Source organism: Gnatocerus cornutus, chromosome 4 (genome assembly GCF_029298725.1).
Source record: "Gnatocerus cornutus isolate USDA-ARS CGAHR chromosome 4, icGnaCorn1.1, whole genome shotgun sequence".
Taxonomy (NCBI): domain Eukaryota; kingdom Metazoa; phylum Arthropoda; class Insecta; order Coleoptera; family Tenebrionidae; genus Gnatocerus; species Gnatocerus cornutus.
In genome coordinates, this window is record NC_142236.1 from 1,134,475 (window position 1) to 1,154,962 (window position 20,488).

At 40.7% G+C, this 20,488-nt stretch overlaps 3 protein-coding genes across 5 annotated transcripts in view; 2 read left to right on the forward strand and 1 right to left on the reverse strand.

Annotated features, from left to right (window-relative positions):
- Positions 1 to 218: 218 nt before the first annotated feature.
- Positions 219 to 1,250, forward strand: LOC148175735 (uncharacterized). Of its 2 annotated transcripts, none has more exons than XM_088034139.1 (2): positions 219 to 431; positions 486 to 1,250. In XM_088034139.1, exons 1-2 carry the CDS (start codon positions 319 to 321, stop codon positions 784 to 786), a joined length of 414 nt encoding a protein of 137 aa, XP_087890265.1. In that variant the 5' UTR covers positions 219 to 318; the 3' UTR covers positions 787 to 1,250. The 2 variants fall into 2 exon arrangements, with proteins under 2 accessions (XP_087890265.1, XP_087890266.1); XM_088034140.1 differs by having other exon boundaries at positions 492 to 1,250.
- A 1,073-nt stretch (positions 1,251 to 2,323) lies between these two features.
- On the forward strand, positions 2,324 to 6,021 carry Hem (Nck associated protein 1 Hem). Its single transcript, XM_088034101.1, has 2 exons — positions 2,324 to 2,414; positions 2,464 to 6,021. Exon 2 carries the CDS (start codon positions 2,481 to 2,483, stop codon positions 5,847 to 5,849), a length of 3,369 nt encoding a protein of 1,122 aa, XP_087890227.1. The 5' UTR covers positions 2,324 to 2,414; positions 2,464 to 2,480; the 3' UTR covers positions 5,850 to 6,021.
- Positions 6,022 to 7,845: 1,824 nt separating this feature from the next.
- Positions 7,846 to 20,488, reverse strand: part of kuz (zinc-dependent metalloprotease kuz) — a 31,384-nt gene continuing 18,741 nt past the window's right edge. The window contains exons 3-12 of one of the 2 annotated variants that reach the window (XM_088034102.1): positions 16,861 to 17,118; positions 16,202 to 16,396; positions 13,955 to 14,298; positions 13,743 to 13,907; positions 11,791 to 12,177; positions 11,387 to 11,739; positions 10,927 to 11,332; positions 8,608 to 8,889; positions 8,410 to 8,557; positions 7,846 to 8,281 (exon numbers count right to left, since the gene is read on the reverse strand). In XM_088034102.1, coding sequence (XP_087890228.1) covers positions 8,172 to 8,281; positions 8,410 to 8,557; positions 8,608 to 8,889; positions 10,927 to 11,332; positions 11,387 to 11,739; positions 11,791 to 12,177; positions 13,743 to 13,907; positions 13,955 to 14,298; positions 16,202 to 16,396; positions 16,861 to 17,118 — 2,648 coding nt within the window. In that variant the 3' untranslated portion in view covers positions 7,846 to 8,171. The remainder of the gene's footprint in view (positions 8,282 to 8,409; positions 8,558 to 8,607; positions 8,890 to 10,926; positions 11,333 to 11,386; positions 11,740 to 11,790; positions 12,178 to 13,742; positions 13,908 to 13,954; positions 14,299 to 16,201; positions 16,397 to 16,860; positions 17,119 to 20,488) is intronic. The other variant, XM_088034103.1, reaches the window with a different exon arrangement.

Genomic DNA, 20,488 nt, shown 5'->3' on the forward strand with positions numbered 1-20,488 from the left:
GTTCCGTTTAGACAAATCTCGCCATTGAGGCCTTTTGGCATTTAAATTTTCCCCGAGATGTCGGTTTAATTCCTCCCCGTTTTATTCGTTTCAGGAGAAAACCGTGTTTTTACCTCCATTATAAAAGTTTACGGCGCCACTTTGGTTTCTTCATTGACCATCATTTATGCGTATCTTAGCAACAGCGCTGTAAACAAACCCAACTGTCAATTATTCGAGCGCAGGGTGTTTTCCTGCAAGGTAGGTAATAAGTAAACACCGTGCTAAACCTCTAAATCTATTCATTTTCTCTGTCAATATTTAAAAATCTACCTTTTCATGAAAGACGACGAAGCGGCTTTAATAATACAGCGATGGTTCCGGGGATATTTAGAAAGAAATCAAAAGACCATCAAACATTCATCAATTGTCGACGTCGATAAAAATTGCAAGTAAGTGGAAGACATATTAAATTGTTAAACTTTGGAATTATTTACGGGCTTTAGTTTTAGTGAGTTGGGAGATGATGAAAAATTGCGGACGCAAGTACTAGAGGAAGTAAATTTGTTCTACAGAAAACTGCAAGCCAATTTAAAGAAAAAGAATCAAATTAGAAAGTTATGCTCCAATATTGATGAAGTTTCCACGAATTTAAAAGCTATAACCAAGTTGGAACAATGCAAAGAAGTGGAAACGTCGTTTTGTGATAGCGTTATAATGGAGAAAATTAAAGACAGACATCGGGAGCAAATTAGACAAATTAATCTGAAATGGTGGGAAAAGTTGGATATCACTGAAAATGCTTAATTTAATCAGAGAAAATCCAAGGAAATCCTCCGCATATTTGAGTGTTATCTACTAGTTTCATTTGTCTTAAGAAGCTCAAACTTGATTGTTTTGTGCTTAATTATAGCCACTATGATTAAAGTTCAATCAATTCAAATAAAATTATAAATTGGGTGATGCGACCACCCCTCAGCGAAATGGACCGGTCCTGTTTGAATTCAAAATTGGCGAAAATTTGTGAAAAATACATTAATTCGGTCCTGCTCCCTACTTCAATCTTTGATTGAACACTGTGAAGCACCACTACTGTGGTTAAAACAAGGAAAAACACGTTTTGAAACACTGGTTTTTGGCCGGGAGAAAAAAACATGGCGATTTCACCGCCACCTCCGCGAAGCTACGCAAAATTAAATTGCAAAAAAATTCAATTTTTTGCCACTTTTGGATCAAATCGAACTAAAGGTGTACAAAACGCTCCAAATTAAGATCGCACGTGTTTTAATAAAGAAAATTAATAAATTTTTCCGCAATTAAAAAAAATTTCGAGCGCGTCCTCCCCCCAGGTCCTGCGGCAAAATGGACCGGTCCACTTTAAATTTGAAAATCGGGAAATTAAGTGAACTAACCTTAAATTCACTGTTGCTTTCTTCCTGGCGCGTTCAGGACACTTCACTGGAGAGTTTGAAACACCACACTTGTCCACAAAACACTTAAAATCAGTTTTTGTCCACATTTTCAAAACACCCACACCACTCGATCACTGTGAAAATCGCGACTGCAGCGCCACCTGCGGGCAAATCACAAAATTAAATCGAAAAAAAAATCCAATATTTATCAAAACTCGATTAAAATAGAGATAATTACTCGAAATTAGAAGTTTTGGCGTGTGATAGAGGGAAATTAATTAATTGGAAGGCAAATATTTAACAAAAAGTTTTGGTGCAGCCGCCCCTTGACGCCGTCCAAAATGGACCGGTCCGGTGCGATTTCAAAAATTCCTAAAATTGGGAAACTAACCTTAAATTTGGGGCTGATTTTTGCTTGTGCCTTCAAAACACTTTTTTGGAAGTTGGAACCATCAAACTTGTCCACAAAACACTGAAAATCACATTTTTTCCACTTTTTTGGTACGACGTGTGGCTCTAAGAAAATATAATTCTGACGGCACTTCCGCAAAATTAGTTACAAAAGCAAAAAGAAAAGCAAATTGTGGGGAACTGAGGGCAAAAATCAACGAGAAAACTGCACAAATACTGAAATTGGGGGACTAGCAATGAAATGATCACCAAACGTTTAAAAGTGAATCTTTGATTGAGGAAAATGGCTCAATGGGGCCCGGGCACACGACTTACCACTTCAAACACCCAAATCACAAATCGCAGGCAAAAATTTCCCACAATTCACCCAAACAGATTTTCATTTCCACATTCAAAGCACCGCGGAATCTAGCTAGCTTGTTACGTCAATTCGCAGTGCTGCCACCCATACGCCCGAAAATAACCATCGTCACCGCCTTGATTTTGACGTTTGTGTTGACATTTAACTCTAACCAACAATTGTGATGTTTTGTACGAAAAGGCCTTGGAATTAACGCGACCGCTATAAAAACTCGATTCTACATGAAGAAGTAGCCGATTTTGATCAACCAGGTGCGTATTAAGGTAGGAAAACGCCCCTCATTAAAACTTTAATTGACAGGAAGCCACTCAAACGCCATGTCTCGCCAATTCGTTCCCAGCGAGCGGAAAATCGCCGAAAAGCTGATTATTCTGAACGATAGAGGCGTGGGGATGTTGACTCGGATCTACAATATTAAAAAGGCGTGTGGGGACGCTAAATCCAAGCCTGGTTTTCTCTCTGATAAGAATTTGGAGTCGTCAATCAAAAGCATAGTTCGGCGGTTCCCCAACGTCGACAGTAAGAATCTTACTGCAATCCAGGGCTTACGCAATGAGATAATCAAATCCTTGTCGCTGTATTACTACACCTTTGTGGATTTACTCGACTTTAAAGACCACGTCTGCGACCTGCTCACCACCATGAGCGCCCTCCAGATCGACTTGGACATCAGCGTGAACTTTGAGTTGACCAAGCACTACCTAGACTTGGTAACAACGTACGTGTCTTTGATGGTCCTGCTGTCTAGAGTGGAGGACCGGAAGGCTGTCTTGGGGCTGTTTAACGCCGCGTACGAAATCGTGCACTCTTCGTCTGATTCCAGCTTCCCCAGACTCGGGAACATGATAATGGAGTACGAGATCCCCTTCAAGAAGCTGTGCGAGGAGTTTGTGCCCCATTCGCGCCTCCTTCTGAGCGCGGTGAGCTCCCTCGCCGTGATCTACATGACTAGGAACGTCTCCGCTGACAAGTGGAGATCCGAGCTCAAACTGAGTCTAGTGGGGAATCCAGCGGCGCTGTTAAAGCCCGTTTTGGCCGACAGGATGTCCTGCGAGCACTTATCTCTGGATACCATGGAGAGATGGGTGATTTTCGGGTTGTTGTTGCTACACCCACAGCTCCAACAGGAGCAGTTGAACAAACTCTGGATCAACGCGTTGGAGTCGTCATGGGTCACCCCTCTGTTTCGCGACGAAGTCATTTACACCCATCAGTACATTTGTTCCTATTTTGACACCATTAAGGGATACAGTAAGAGAGTCTCTGAAGTTAAAGAGTGTCAGACTCAGGCCATCCAGAAAGCTGGATATAAACACAGGGAGCGCCGGAAGTTCCTAAGAACCGCCCTGAAGGAGCTGGGGCTGATCTTCATGGACCAACCTGGGTTATTGGGCCCCAAAGCCTTGATGGTTTTCATGGGTCTTTGTTACGCCAGGGATGAAGTCCTCTGGTTGTTGCGCCACAACGACAATCCTCCCCAACAGAAGAGCAAAGGAAAGTCCACTGAGGACCTCGTCGACCGCCACCTTCCAGAGCTGCTTTTCCACATGGAAGATCTCCGGGTTTTGGTCCGAAAATACAGCCAAGTCATGCAAAGATACTACGTGCAGTACCTCTCCCATTTCGACGCCCTCGCGCTCAAAGACACGATCCAGAAGAACTTCAACTCCGTCGGTGAAGACGAGTGTATAATTTTATCGTCTTTGTGCAACACCATCGCCGGCCTCTCCGTCAAACAAGTGGAAGACAACGAAACTTTCAACTTCTTCGTCTTCCGATTAGACTGGTTCCGCCTGCAAGCGTACATGTCCCACGGGAACGCCCATTTCAAGGTCATGGATAACCGGGACTTGGCCCAATTCTTGGACACGGTGCAGTTCCACACGAAGATGGTGGACAACCTCGACGAGATGTTGGTGGAGACGTCCGATTTGTCGATTTTCTGCTTTTATAATCGAATTTTCGAGGACCAATTCCACATGTGTTTGGAGTTTCCGGCGCAGAATCGCTTCATTGTCGCGTTTCCGTCGATTTGCTCGCACTTTCAGAACTGCACCCACGAGCTGTGTCCTGAGGAGCGTCACCACATAAGAGAACGGAGTCTCTCGGTGGTGAACGTCTTCCTCGACGAGATGGCGAAGGAGGCGAAGAACATCATCACGGCGATTTGCGACGCGCAGTGCAAAATGAGCGACAAGCTTCTTCCTAAGAACTGCGCGCATTTGATCTCGCAGCAGATCAACCGGAAGAAGAAGGAGAAGAACAAGAAGAATGCGGTGGAGATTGAGAAACCGGGGAAAGAGAGCTACCGGAAAACCCGCGAGAATTTGACGACGATGGACAAACTCCACATGGCGCTGACGGAGTTGTGCTACGCCATCAACTACTTCTCCAATATTAACGTGTGGGAGTACACTTTTGCTCCACGCGAGTACCTCCACCAGCACCTGGAAAGCCGCTTCGCGCGCGCTTTGGTGGGTATGGTGATGTACAACCCCGACACCAACGAAATCGCGAAGCCTTCGGAGCTGCTGGTTAGCGTGAGGGCCTACATGAACGTCCTCCAAACCGTGGAGAACTACGTCCACATCGACATCACCAGAGTCTTCAATAACTGCCTTCTTCAGCAGACCCAGCCCATGGACAGCCACGGGGATAAGACCATCGCGGCTATTTACACTCAGTGGTACTCTGAGGTGCTCCTTCGCCGAGTGAGCGCCGGAAATATCGTCTTCTCAACCAACCAAAGATCCTTCGTGTGTCTAACAGCAGAAGCGGCGATTCCCTTCAACCCTGAAGAATACTCAGACGTGAACGAACTCCGAGCTTTGGCGGAGTTGATCGGACCGTACGGAATGAAACAGTTGAGTGAGACTCTCATGTGGCACATCGCCAGCCAAGTGGTGGAGCTGAAGAAGCTCGCCGAAGCAAACAAAGAAGTGTTGCTTTCGTTGCGCACCAACTTCGACAAACCCGAAGTTATGAAAGAGCAGTTTAAGAGACTGACGAACGTGGAGAACGTCCTCCAGCGGATGACCATCGTCGGGGTGATCCTCAGCTTCCGGCAACTCTCCCAGTCGTGTCTCACCGACGTCCTCGAGCAAAGAATTCCGTTTTTGCTCAGTTCGATTCTCGATTTCCGCCACCATTTACCTAGTGGCGACCCTCTGAAAGTCGTCAGCGAGATGACCACTGCTGCTGGTATTCCTTGTAAAGTCGACCCCACCTTAGTCAACGCTCTCAAGTTGCAGAAACCGGAAACGGACGTTGACGAGCACTTGTTTGTCTGTCTCTTGATGGTCTTCGTGGCGGTGTCAATTCCGAAGTTGGCGCGACAAGACCAGTCGTTTTACAGGGCGTCTTTGGAAGGCCACACCAACAACATCCACTGCATGGCGTTGGCAGTCAACCACATCTTCGGCGCTTTATTTACGATTTGTAACCAGGGAGACATGGAGGACCGCATGAAGGAATTCCTCGCGTTGGCTTCATCGAGCCTGTTGCGTTTAGGACAGGAAGCTGATAAGGAAGCCACGAAGAATAGAGAGAGCGTGTATTTGTTGCTCGATCAGATTGTGCAAGAATCGCCGTTTCTTACGATGGATTTGTTGGAGTCTTGTTTTCCGTACGCGCTTATCCGGAACGCTTATCATGCTGTTTATAAGCAGGAACAGATGTTGGCTTAATGTTTTATTTGTGCCAAGTTTAGTTTCTTTAAAGTCTATTTATTTTTATATATTCAAGTGTAGAAATCGCTACAATTTTCAAGGATCAGTCTGAAGCAGTTACTGTTAACACTTTAGGTATTTATGTAACCTTTTATAGTACCTATTAATAGAATAAAGTATTTTATATTTATTTGCTTGTGCTTCATTTCCTTCCTGGTTCTTCAAGATTTTTTTCTGGAATTGTGGGGAATCTCTAGGGATCTTCAAACATTCTGGAAGGTTGGGGACTCTGCAGGACGTTGGGAGTCCAGGATAACTGGTCTAAACTGCCCTGATTTCCTTGTGATTTCGTCTAAATTCTCCTGATTTTTTTATAATTTCAACCAAATTTTCCTGATTTCCTCGTAATTTCGTCAACTTCCTCTTATTTCCATGTGATTTCGTCCAACCTCTCCTTATTTTTTGCGATTCCGTCTAAATTCCCCTAATTTTCTTATAATTTCGTCCAACTTTCCCTTAATTTCTTGTGATTTTGTAAAACTTCCCCTGATCTCATTGTGATTTCGTCGAACCTCTCATTTTTTAGTGATTTTGTCTAAATTCCCCTGATTTCCTTGTGATTTCGTCTAAATTCCCCTAATTCTTTTGCAATTTCGTTCAACTTCTCCTTATTTTTTTGTAATTTCGTCTAAATTTCCCTGATTTCCTTATAATTTCGTCAACTTCTTCTTATTTCCTTATGGTTTCGTAAAAATTCCTCTGACTTCTTTGTGATTTCGTCCAACTTCCCCTTATTTCCTTGTGATTTCGTAAAACTTTCTCTGATTTCGTCCAACTTCTCCTTCCTTAATTCCTTGTGATTTCGTGTCAATTCCCCTAATTTCTTTGAGATTAGAGATTTTGTCTAACTTTCTCTGATTTTCTAGTGATTTCCCCTCGCTGGGAGTGTCTTTAAAATGAGAGTACAGTGTATGAAAAACGTATGACTTTATTTTATGTTACATTTGACAATAACACATTTATTTGTTCACAGTATTATAAAAGTCCAGCGAGACTTTATAGTACATGTAAGCGACATGCACGACAGTTATTGGTCGTCGAGGATGGATATTACCTACTAGCATCAAAACGTTACAAGATTCACCTCGAAAATCGTCCAAGAAAAGTAAAAGAAATGCTAGAGTTAGGTAAGATCCACTACTCTAAAACAAAAGTGAAAAACGTGATACAGATTTCATATAAAACAAGTAAGTTTATTCCAATATTTACATATAATATATTATTATACAAATTCATTAATACAGATTTAGTTTCAAATATAAACGATTTCTCCATTGAGACAATTCAAAACAGCAAATTATAATATCTTATCACAATTTCCTGAAATCCAACAATGGTACCGAAAACATTATAAAACTGTGTCCTTGATATAAAAATAGCTATAAATACTTCCGAAGGACAAACGTAATGAGATCTCTGCACAATTGGAAATTTCTTTGATTCACAGGCGGAGGAAAATAAAAGACGTGATGTCAAAAATCGCCCACTGGAATCGTTTCTTCCGGAGAGAAACAAACCGGCAGAAAGTACTTAAAACTACCGTAAAAACATTTAAAACACAAATGTATGCATTATGGACAAATCAAAATCCCAAACCAAATCGATTCAATTCATCCATAAAACATGACGACATGCATGAGACAAACAAGTTTTGATATGTTACAGACAGAGAGGGACCCGTAGCTTCCGAACTTGCTGTGGAAATTTGAGCCTTCGGAATTCCCATCTCTTGACAACTCGCGAAGAAACGATCAGAGTGGGCGCTGTTAAAACTATGTATTTGGTGCAGAAATGGCAAATAAATAAATAATTTAAAAGTAAGTTGATAATATATATCTACAACGGAACTTGAATAAAATGATCCTGGTAAAGCCGAGGAGGCGGAATTCGCCTCCTCGGACGTGATCAGCCTTGACTCAAAGGAAGCTAAAACAATTACAATCTCAAATCCATAAAAATCATCCTAAAATTAAAGGTGACTGTACTGTAATGCACCCGTTTTCAATCATCTGAATCGTCATCAGTTTCAATTATTATCACACGCACTGTAAAGTTATCGTGGCAATGGTATTCAATCACAGAGCACGTTGGCCAAATTTGAATCGAGTCCGTTTCTCTCTTCAAAGATCAAGTGGAACAACCGCGAACGTTGGCGGCCTCTTTACGATGAGAGTGGTTCGTCAGTTGAGCCATCGGACCGTCGAATTGGATGTTGGCCATCGGAGTGTCGGGATATTCAGGCGGTGGAGACACCCGAACGCCCCCGACTTGTTCGTTTTGTCAAACTTTGTGGCGCATTTCGTACGCGTTGCGGTCGTACGCCCCTGCATAAGGGTGGTTGCCTTGGCGGTTATAATTCACCGGAGGAGCTGTGGCTAGTGGAGAATATTCTATTAATCAGGGAAAACACCAGTGTTAGTCGTGTGTACTGTTAATGCAAACAAAACTGTTACGGAAAATTAAACCTCCACAAAACAAAGCCAAGCCAGTGGTCGCCCCCATGCGCCCTAAACCTTACCTTTGGGAGCGTGGTAATGTCCTCTCCCTTCCCCATAACCCGCCCTTGGCCCTTGACTAGCACTCGGCCGACTAGATCTCTCTGCTCGAGGTCGATTATTTACAGGAGGAGCATGAGATGGACCTGGTTGCGGCACATTCTGACGACGCTACAAAAAAAACCCTTAAAAACTCCATCAAAACCAGAACACATCAATACCATTCTTCGAAGAGTGTTCATTGGCCGCCGCAACGTGTCGCTCAGATGCCGCGCCGGCCGTTTCTTTGGATTGGAGGATGGCGTGTGCACGGCGCAGCACTTGATAAAAAGACCCATGAAGATGATAAAAGCGATGCCCATCAGGAGGACGGCCCACCAATAATTCGTTATCCACTGCGCCACGCTCAGCAAAGTCTCCTTGTTGAGGAGGAGGTTCATCAAGCGGACCAGGGGGCCGTCGGCGTCCACCGCTCGACATTTCAGGAACACGTCGCAATAGCCCTGAAACAATTCCAATTTCAGTGTAAAACTTTCGATATGATTAACAAACTTTGCAGTTTTTGTGTGGCAGCTACACCGCATTCAAGTTTAAATTTGGAATTTGCGCCGGTTTTTGCGCGAGACAATAGAATTATCAGACGTAAAACCAATTTCGGAGTAATGAGAAAACATGTTAATATATTATAAAGTTGCGAGGAGCGTAATAGTTTGATGCAACTTCACTGGATGCTCTCTTTGTCGTTGCAGGAAATACACACGGCTAATGGACCATTTCAAATTCAGCATTCGGATGCAGATTGAGGCTGATATTACCTAATACTCTGCAACTTTCCGAATTAATTTAACTGGAGAGGAGCGCTTTGTTTTCTCTAAATTCCCCTAATTTTCCTGTAATTTCGTCCAACTTCTCCTTATTTTCTTGGGATTTCGTCCAACTTCTCCTTATTTCCTTGTGATTTTGTCCAATTTCCCCTTATTTGTTTATGATTTCGTTAACTTCCTCTTATTTTCTCTTGATTTCGTCTAAATTCCCCTGATTTCCTTGAGATTTCTTCCAATTTCCCCTTATTTTTGCGTGATTTTGTAAAACTTTCCCTGATCTCATTGTCATTTTGTCTAACCTCCCCTTGTTTTCTTGTTATTTCGTCTAAATGTCCCCCTAATTTCCTTGTAATTTCGACCAACTTTCCCTTATTTCCTTGTGATTTCGTAAATCTTCCCCTGATATTCTTATGATTTCGTCTCAAGTCTTCTTTTTTCCTTGTGATTTCGTCTAAATTCCCGATTTCCTTGAAATTTCATCCAACTTCCCCTTATTTCTGCCTGATTTCGTGAAACTTCCCCTGATATTGTGATTGCGTCCAATCTCTCCTAATTTTTTTGTGATTTCGTCCAAATTCTCCTTATTTTCTTGTGATTTCGTCCAACTTCTCCTTATTTCCTTGTGATTTCGTAAGATTTCTCCTGATTTCCTTGTGATGTTGTTCAACTTCTTCTTTTGATGCAACTTCACTGGATGCTCTCTTTGTCGTTGCAGGAAATACACACAGCTAATGGACCATTTCAAATCCAGTATTCGGATGCAGATTGAGGCTGATATTAACTATAATAATTCTCTACAACTTTCCGAATTAATTTAACTGGAGAGGAGCGCTTTGTTTTCTCTAAATTCCCCTGATTTTCCTGTCATTTCGTACAACTTCTCCTTATTTCTTTGTGATTTTGTCCAATTTCCCCTTATTTCCTTGTGATTTCGTAAGAATTCCCCTGATCTCATTGTAATTTCGTCCAACTTCCCCTTATTTGGTTGTGATTTCGTTAACTTCCTCTAACTTCCTCTTGATTTCGTCTAAATTCCCGATTTCCTTGAGATTTCTTCCAACTTCCCCTTATTTTTGCGTGATTTTGTAAAACTTTCCCTGATCTCATTGTGATTTTGTCTAACCTCCCCTTGTTTTCTTGTTATTTCGTCTAAATGTCCCCCTAATTTCCTTGTAATTTCGACCAGCTTTCCCTTATTTCCTTGTGATTTCGTAAATCTTCCCCTGATTTTCTTATGATTTCGTCTCAAGTCTCCTTTTTTCCTTGGGATTTCGTCTAAATTCCCCTTATTTCTGCCTGATTTCGTGAAAATTCCCCTGATCTCATTGTGATTGCGTCCACTCTCTCCTAATTTTTTTGTGATTTCCGTCCAAATTCTCCTTATTTTCTTGTGATTTCGTCCATCTTCTCCTTATTTCCTTGTGATTTCGTAAGATTTCCCCTGATTTCCTTGTGATGTGGTTCAACTTCTTCTTTTGATGCAACTTCACTGGATGCTCTCTTTGTCGTTGCAGGAAATACACACAGCTAATCGACCATTTCAAATCCAGCATTCGGATGCAGATTGAGGCTGATATTACCTAATACTCTGCAACTTTCCGAATTAATTTAACTGGAGAAGAGCGCTTTGTTAATGATAATTATAATAAGGGAATAAGGACGCCCTACATTCGAATTTCGGCACTAAAAACTCACTCGTACAAGACTCGATTTTACCTGAAAGTTGTCGCAGGGCGACCCAGGCCGCAGACTGATGCCCCCCGGCGGCAATCCGACCTTCTCGGCGAACTCGCTGGTGCTCCTGCAGATGTCCGTGCCGTTCTGGCAGGCCAACTCGCACAATTTCCTCTTATCGATGTTGGGGTGATCCTGCGACGTAATGGAGCAAGCTTGAAGACCCCACTCGAGACATATCGATCCCGAGCATTCGCCTTTAATGCACAATTGTGTCCCGTTATTGCAGCGCGTCTTATCGGGTCGCGGCTGCGGTTCCGGACACTCCGCCGTCCGCCCGTCGCACTTTGACGACATCGAGCACTCGGATTCCGTCTTGCAGACTTCGTTGGCGTAAAGGGGGACGAAGCTGCAGGTGCTGCCGTCACAGCACGGGCCTTGACTAGGGCTAAAAACCAAAAAAATTAATCTTTTAATTTACGTTTTACGTGGGGACGCGTACCTGCACTCGGTGCCTTTCCTGCGGTGGCAGCGCTCCGCCGCCGGATTCTCCTCCTTGTCCTGGTCGCTGACGCGGCGCGGATAACAACACTTGTCTTTGCATTCGTTGTAATCGTACCCGCAATCGCACTCTTCGCCAGCTTCCACGATCTTATTTCCACAGAACGCCCCAGCGGACGCGGTGAAGCAACTCCTCTTCTTGTTGTCTTCGATGGCGTCCAACACGTTGGAAATGTTGCCGATGCTGCAACTCGAAAACTTGCTGTTATTCGGACGGTCCCCACTCGTCGCCGACGCAAACATAATAAAATTCCCGTTGAGACCTCCAGGTCGACACTCCGGAGGATAATCATGCTACAAACACAAAGAGTTAAACTCATCTCATCCAGGTCCGTACCAACTTACCGGTGACCCAAAATTGTGGCCGATTTCGTGCGCCAACGTCAATTGCGACACTTTCGGAGGCACACGACTGTTGTAATTGACGAAGGTGATAATCCCAGTGTTGAGGGAGCGCTTGGTGGACTGGTACATCCCGGCGATGGTCTCCGTGTAGGTCTTGTAGCGCTCACAAATACCACCTGAAGCCCCCGACGCAGAAGCCACCCACGCCAGACCCAAAGTGCCTCCGGTAAAGTCACGGTACGTGAAGACGTACGCGAGGCAAAAGTCTTCGTGGTTTCCCAACGAGTGGATGTTGAGGAAGTTGCTGACGTCGATGTTCTCCATGCAGAATTGGTTCATGTCAGGGCAGTTGCGGGGGCCGCAGCTGCAGGTGGAGTCGTCGTCAATCTGCAAAAGGAAAAATAAAGGAATTCAAAGACATTGCAACGTTTTGTAATATCATATTTCAAACGCTCCAATAAACCGAGTTTATGGCAGTCCATCCTGTTTACTCCGAAGACTAAAATATCGCGGAAATGCAACAAAGTACGAGCGGCAATAAGCTAAACAGTAAAAGAGCAATCTCTCCTCCAATCGAGCTGTCATATTCCGCATTCTCACATCGTCAACAGTGTCAACTCGAAGCACATTCAAGCACACTTAAGACGTCATCGCAGAACAGCGAGAGCTTCTAAAAGGGGTTATAGTGCGTCTGCACGCGTGACTTTGAAACACTCCACGTTGAAAGCCTATTCAGCACAGCGATCACATATAGCGCGTGCGAGGGGAAAAGTCTTGAGAAGTCATTTGGAAATCACTAAGAAATCATAGGAAATCACTAGGAAATTGGAGGAATTCACTAGGAAATCAAGGGAAGGCACTAGGAAATCAGGGGAAATCACAAAGAAATCAAAGAAAATTTGTTGGATCAATTCTTGGTGTTGACAAAAATTAAAGATGCTGCCAGGTGTAACGGTTTCGATCCCAACATTGTTGATAAAATAGTTAAAAAATTTAGATTAAAGAAATTGGTCAATGAATGTTCTATTTTCTTTAAAACTCTGCAGTAAAAAATATTTTTAAGAATGTTTAAAAAAAGTTGATTGACATTTTGCATATGGCGACTCTCTGTATTAAACTAAATGAAATTGGCAATAAAAAAACTTGATTTGGCTCCATTTGTTTTATAAATAACTTTAAAATGCTTGATAATACTGCAGCACAATTTTCAATTAAAAAAAAAGGAAAAACTGTATCTGAAAAAAATATTTAATTTTTTTTAATTTAATATTTAAAAAAATATTTATTTGTTTAAGATACATATAAAAACTCAAGATTATCACTTATTTCTATTAAAAGATCATTTTGATGAAGAAAAATTTCAAAATTTCGCATAATTAAAAAAAAACTTATTCTTATTACTTATTCTTTTTACACTTATTTTTTAGTTCTCTTTTGAACTCTTTTTTTCGGAAAATCTTGATACTGACATGATGTTAGAAATTTTGTTATTCTTTTAGCATAACAAATTAAAAAAAAATCCATTCCATAATTATTTTTTTTAATAAGGTAACTAAGGCAAATTTTTGTTTAAAAAAAACTGACACATTCATCTTATCTTTTTAACTGTGTCCTTGACAACAGAATCTCAGTTGTTTACTCAGAGTTAAGATCATCAAACGTAACTTAGACTAGTTATGAAGGCATAAGGTCTAAAATCAATTGATTTCTCGTATCAGGTTTTAAGAAAGTTGATTCCTGAAAATTTTCGAAAAATCTAGGATAATAACAGTTGATTCTTCCTGATTTCCTTGTGATTTCCTCTGATTTCACAAACATTTCCAAGGAAATCATTAGGAAATCAGAGGAAATCACTAGGAAATCAGAAAAAATCATCTGGAAATCTGGGGAAATCAGTTAGTTTGGAAAAACCCCTCGAGCGCGTGCTTCAGTTTTCTTCAAATTGAAATTACCTTGATCCTCTGGACTTCGAATTTGATATTCCGATGTTCGCTCCTGCCGTCGAATCTGGTGTCTCGATAGATATAATTAACGGCAGTGACATGGTGGGCGATCAACGACAGAATCTCCTCGCGAGTCTTCTCATTCACTTCGTTCTTCTTCTTGACATCAGCGTGCTAAAACACAAAAATGAAGATTCAAAGAGCGAAAAATTCCTTCGTACCTCCGGAATCCCCTCTCGTATGTGCCGCCAAATGAGCGGATCCGTTTGGATGTACAACGAGCAAGTATTGTTCTTATGATCTCTCCGCGTCGCCCGTTTATGTATAACATGTTCCGTTTTCTCCTTCTCGTTCGCTTCTTTGGAATATTTGCTAAGACTGTCCTCGTAATTATCGACGGATTTGAATTGCACCTTATCACTATCACTGTATTTTTTACGCTTGCGGAATGTTTCTTTGGATGGAGGCGGCGGAGACGGAGGCGGTTCTTCATCTAAACCAGAGTTCTGTACGCGTTCCATCCACTGGATGACATCCTCGTTGATGCCGCAACCAGCGGAATGACCTGGAGGAAATCAAATTGACCTGAATATTCATAATCGAGAGTGATCAAACAAAGAAATGACTTGCTTTTCGCAATGTTATCTTTCAGCGGAGTATAAATATTTATGAATCGGAAAGATAAACGTAACGAGGTATGGACAAAGGATTTTTTCTGGGTCAGCTGACTCACCGACGTATTTTACACTTGTAAGTGAAACAAACAGAAAAATGAAGGCGATAAACAGTTTTATTAATTGCGCTAATCGACATTGCGTGGACGTTACTCATAAAATCGATAGGAATTTTTATTTCGCTTTATTTCAGGTCGAAATGTTCTTAAATTTCCAATAAATAAAATAAGTTGGTTGTTTCGTGCGTTTTTTGTTGTAAAAACTCCGCTGATAAGGACAATGGGAACCAATCAATTAATTTGTCACGGGCGTTTGGACAAATACAAATATTCCATTTATTTCCAAATAAAAATATTGCATTTATTCCATTTACCATCAGTCAAAACGTGAAAATGTTTTTAAATCTCTAATAAATAAAATAAGTGCGTCATTGAGTAATTTCCACTTTTTTCATTAGAAATTTTTAGAAATTTTCGTTTTAAAGGCGAACTAAAAATTGTTATCACTTTCAATTAAATTCCGTACCTTTGTCAGATTTAATTTTAAAACTGTGAAATTTGGAGGTTTTACTACTTTAGACTTGCTAATTTACTGCTCAAAATTTCAACATTTTAGAGCAAGAAATAGAGTTTTTAGAAATTTTTATTTCGAAGATGAACTTTCAATAAAATTCCGCACCTTTGTCAGATTTCATTTTAAAACTGTGAAATTTGGAGGTTTTATTACTTTAGACTTGCTAATGTACTGTTCTAAATTTCAAAATTTTAGAGCAAGAAATAGAGATTTTAGAAATTTTTATTTCGAAGACGAACTAAAAATTTTCGTAACTTTTACTTGAAATTTCGTAACTTTGTCAGATTTTATCCTAAAACTGTGAAATATGGAGGTTTTACTACTTAAGACTTGCTAATTTACTGTTCTAAATTTCAAAATTTTAGAGCAAAAAATAGAGTTTTCACAATTTTTTTTGACAATTTGTTTAGAACATTAAAATGAAGGTCCACACAAAAAATCAATCTTATGCGAATTATTCCGAGGTTCATGTTTATTTTGCCTGGACTATAAATAAAATAAATACGTCATCGATTACTTTGATATGTTGGTAGCACTGTCAAAAATTATGTTTCGTGCCCCGTCCATTTGGACCGCTTATAAAGAGCGTTTACTACTGATAAGGCCACTTTTTGTCTACTAATTACTCCAATGAAAGCAACTCGCCAATGAGAAGTTACGCTGGAATTAATTGGATGTTCCGTGCGTTTTTTGTTGTAAAAACTCCGCTGATAACGACAATGGGAACCAATCAATTAATTTGTCACGGGCGTTTGGACAAATAAAAATATTCCTTATCGCAAATAATGGGACCACTATTGTATAGCTCCGCCTATTTTAAGTTTAGTTACCGCAAGTGTGATCGCGTGAAAATGAAGAAAATAATTGTAAACTACTTGAAGAATCAATAAACTTGCACGGGCTATATTTTAATTAGTTTGAAAACAAGTCGGGACAAGTAAAAATGGCCTGATAAATCACCGCGCTTTAATCGCTTTTCACCCGAGAATCTGCTCGGTCCTCCGGTTTAATTCGAAGAAAATTCGAGATGCTTTGAACTCCATTAAACCATTTATGCCGGCTTTGACTACTAAAACCAAGTCTCTGATGCAACTCGTCAATTATTGAAAACTTGTGCAGCTTTGAAGTCACAAGCTAACGGAAAATGTAAACGCGCCATCAAGGACGGACAATAAATCAAAAGATATAATTAAAGTCGGAAATGTCAGTAAGCAAACTCACCCTCTCTCACATCCTCATACGGATCTTGAACGTGATCCTCGTGGTAAATGACCGAATGGAATGTTCTGTTGGGGTGCGTGTCAAGAGGGAAGTAGTGATGAGCCTTCTCCACGTAGTACGAGCCCTTGGGTGATACAATCTTCCCTTCAAAGACTCCATCAATTAAGGAGCCGAACGCCAAACTCCCCGGCTCACCTGCACATCATCGCCGTTGTAATTATTTCCAATTCCATTAATACATCAACATCCCCGACATAAATAATGAAAGTTTTCGAGAATTAATAATAAATTGTACAATTTGGAAATGCCTCGGATATTGGCAGAGAAAACACATTAATCAATGGCAGATAAAGGAAAAACTACCAATTGCCATCAATCATAAAGAGAGACTCGAACAAAGTTCCAGCAACATTTAAACGTCTGCTAATGTTTCCAATTCCAACAAAAACTTCCAAGAAGGTGCGAGTTTCTGACTTTTACAATGGTATATTCGCGATTTGTGTTATTCCGCGCCGAGCGCTCGAATAACTTTTCCGAGTGGTAATTTAACTCTGGAACAAAGACGAAATGAAATATTGTCTCCTTATTATTTAACAAGAGTCACTATTGCGCCCGCATCGTCCTATTAATAATTCTGGAAGATCCAGAACCGCACTGACCTAAAAGATGCCCCTTATAGATGTGTGACGTGTCGACGTCTATCCGTCCTTCGGGACCATGGACTTCCATCGCATCACTGAACACACTAAGGTCTCGTTTCAGTCTTAGATGGAAATCGCGGCCGTGTGCCTGGAAGGACACGTGCACCAAATTGTTCCTTATAACGGAACGTTTGGCCCGCATGTGAGCTTGATGCACTTGGCTTGGCTCATAGCTGAGGGGTTCGTAGTGGCGGATGTATTCGTTGAGGCGGGTTTCTGGAACAAAGAGATACAATGCAATTAAAAGAAGCTTGAGAATGCAAAAATTCGGCTCGGAACATAGAAAATCACAAAAGAATTTGAATTGGTCAAATTTGAAGTTTATGACTAAAAGAATGTCAAATTCCTGAGGTCAATATCTCGCTTATTTTTAGAGCAAAAATAAGTTATTATAGCTCATTTTACGCAGAATTTCACGTAGAATCCAAAAAGGTAAGACTCGTTGAGATCGGTCCACCGATAACTAATTTTGAATTGGAAAATTTTCAAAGCTCGATATCTCCGAAACTACAAGAGATTTTTTGAAACGGTTTTCATCAGCGTTTTTCTCGGCTCATTTTACTTGAGAAAACGCCCTCAAAAATCGAAAATTCGATGGTAAATTTTTTTGGCAAAAAAATTTTTCGACTCAACCGCTCAAAAATTTTCAATTTTTCGTTTTTCGATCGCTCCTCGTAAAGTATTTTCCCTAGCGATCTGAGATTTGGCCAGTATATAGATCTCGAGCTCCTCTTTCGATTGATATATAATTCAATAATACTTATCGTAGTTTTCACCCCAAAATTGTGTCTTAAAAATAACCTTAAAAACACCCTCTAAAAATCTATTTCGGTCGATATGTCGGTTATTTGTTTAGGAAATTTAAGCTACATGAGCTTATTTTACGCAGAATTTCGCGCTGAATCCAATTTCGGAATCGGTTTTCTCAAGATTTTCTAGCTTAGAAATCATTCTTAGATTTTCCAAAAGTCGAAAGTTTAAATTTTTCGGAAAAAATACATGAGTAAAACTATGTCAAAGTTCTGAGATCGATATCTCGCTTTTTTAAGTAAACTTGCGTTGTTTAGGCTCAAATCCGGACTCAAAATCTACATTTGATAACAAACAACTGAGTTATGGCCGATTCAACTTTCGAATAATAAATTAATTCCAAAATGTTTAATGCTCAATATTTTCCACACCACGACAGATAAAAAGAAACTGTCTACACTATCGTTTTTCTCACGCTTTTTTCCTTTACAATTCGCTCTCAAATATCCAAATTTGTTTTATGGGGGTGCAGATTATCGACACAGTTAAGAGCCCATGAGCGCATTTCCTTAGCTGCTAACTGTACTTCGCAACACTAGACTCGCTTTCACAATTATTATTATTATTCTCACTTAATTTGTTTTTATTTTCGTGGCAGATGTTGGCAGCGAACAAGCAATTTTCTTCAATGGACGAGAAACGACAATTGCTCCGAGCTTCCAATTAAGCGTCCCCTTATCGATTGTAAGTAGGCTTCTGGGATAGAGATAATTTCTCTCCTCGAACGCGAAAAATGTTTTATTTTTGAACACAGTCGGTCCAACTATGACAGATAAAAGTTTCGACGCGGAGAAAATAAAATAAATCCACACGCTCTCATTTGCAGCTTCAAACTGGAAAACAACATTTTACAGCCTCGGTTATAAAAGTCGCATTGAACTCTAGCAACAGTTGTTTATTATTGGCAAAAAGCGTTTCGTTTTTTTCCCATGAAGGGTGTTTATGTGAAAAGGGTGCCCGACCCCTAAACTAAATACTTCAATGGTTGATATGACCGAAATTCCCTGATCCTGGCACCGACACGAACAAAATAAAACTTTGTAAACTCAATCGGGGCATTCGGCTCAATTAGCCCGAAATCCAGTTTATGTCGGTAATAAAATTAGTGTTGAATGTTGTCGATTCTTCTTTGAAGACAGTACCGTGGAACGCTCGGGACACACATGAATGGATCGACACAAAGAACGGTCATCGTTCAAACTGACCTGAAAAGATTGTGTGAGCAGGGTCAACTTTGAGCCCGTACGTGCGCCGATTTCCTGCGATATGTGCTGACTTTACCTTTTCACAAAGGGCTAAAATATGCTTTCTAATCGACATTTATTTCAAATATCCAGCGGAAAAGCGTTCGTGTTCAATAAATGTTTCCGAGGCATTTTTCCTGTTTATTCTGACGGGGTAAAAAATTTTTATTTAAAGTTGGATGAAATTTAATGGGCGATTCGAAAGGAGGATTGTGCATTTTCAAACTTATGAATTATTGATTTTTCAGAATGCGCTTTCAGCGGAATTGCAACTGGAGGCTTTTTGCGTGGAGCTTGCACTTTTGCCAAAATGGACAAGGGGAAATCTCAAAAGAAGACGATGCAATCAGACGAGTTTCTAGTCCGTTCATAATCAATTAAATTCATAATTGAAGAGTCTGCAGGTATGCGCGGCGCTCATTTTCCTCTCCACTTTTTACTTTTTCCGCAACATGTGTGCCTTCCCATTAATTCGCCGACACCAAACATCTGTCTTACATTCACATTCATCTTGTGACCGATTTTACAGAGCAGCTCGAATTATTTGTAATGCAATCGGGCATTATCTAATTTTCTATTGTGCATATGTCTGTAGTTTGAAATGCAGTCAAAACGGAACGGATAGTGGGCAGTATTTGCATAAATGGCGTTGCATCCCAGTTGGGATTTAATTATAAATTCCCTTTTGTTGGTGACAGGTGTCGGAGTGATGCGCTTATTATTTTTCAAGACCTAATTATCCCCCCAACATCCAATTTCCTCGCAACTTTACCAATCCAACAATTTATTTAGAGTCCTTGCTGCTGGATTGTTGACTTTCAAAGATCATGATTGATGAGTGGCTTTCAGTTCCAGACGCCGGACAAGGAATCAAAAATTTCAATTAACCACCGAGAAACCTGTTGCTACAACTGACCTGACCGCATTATTAAAGTTTCCTTTTGAAAAATCCACCGGAATTGCCGGATTTTTCAATGGTCCTTTTATCCATTATAATTTGTCAGACGGTGGCTTCCGGAAAATTAATCACACACTCGTCCGGGTGTAGAGATCGCTTGCTTGACCAATAAATCAAGAGAAGTTACCGGTTCCCGGAGGAGTGTCTGAGATGTTGCGATACTGACGCGTTCTTATGCAGAGGAATCGCTCGTTAATTACAATGGAGGAAGGAAATTACACGAGCTCCACCGTTTTGATGAAAATGCTTTGATCTTATCGGATTCCGTCGATGAAATATTGCACGGGAGAGTTACGATTCGGAAGATAAACCGGTGAAGACTATTTTTCATGCGCGGGAATTTTAGAACTGGGCGAAATTAAGTGGCGGGATCGGAATTTCATTGTATCAACCGATAAATCACCGATATCATTTGAAAACTAATTTTTTCTGCAAGCGCCGAATTTAAAAAGCGGGTCTGTGGTTGGTCGTTCACCATGTTGATTTTTTTAAAATCCGGTGGAATGAAAAACTAAAATTTTGAATCTATGGTTATCAAGATAAGCGACACAAAAAAAATCGTGAAAAGTCGAAA

Excerpts from the sequence above, each read along its gene's own strand:
- Hem (XM_088034101.1), top strand. The coding sequence starts at position 2,481 with ATGTCTCGCCAATTCGTTCCCAGCGAGCGGAAAATCGCCGAAAAGCTG.
- LOC148175735 (XM_088034139.1), top strand. The coding sequence starts at position 319 with ATGAAAGACGACGAAGCGGCTTTAATAATACAGCGATGGTTCCGGGGA. Across the intron at positions 432-485 it reads GACGTCGATAAAAATTGCAA|TTTTAGTGAGTTGGGAGATG; the intron begins GTAAGTGGAAGA and ends TACGGGCTTTAG.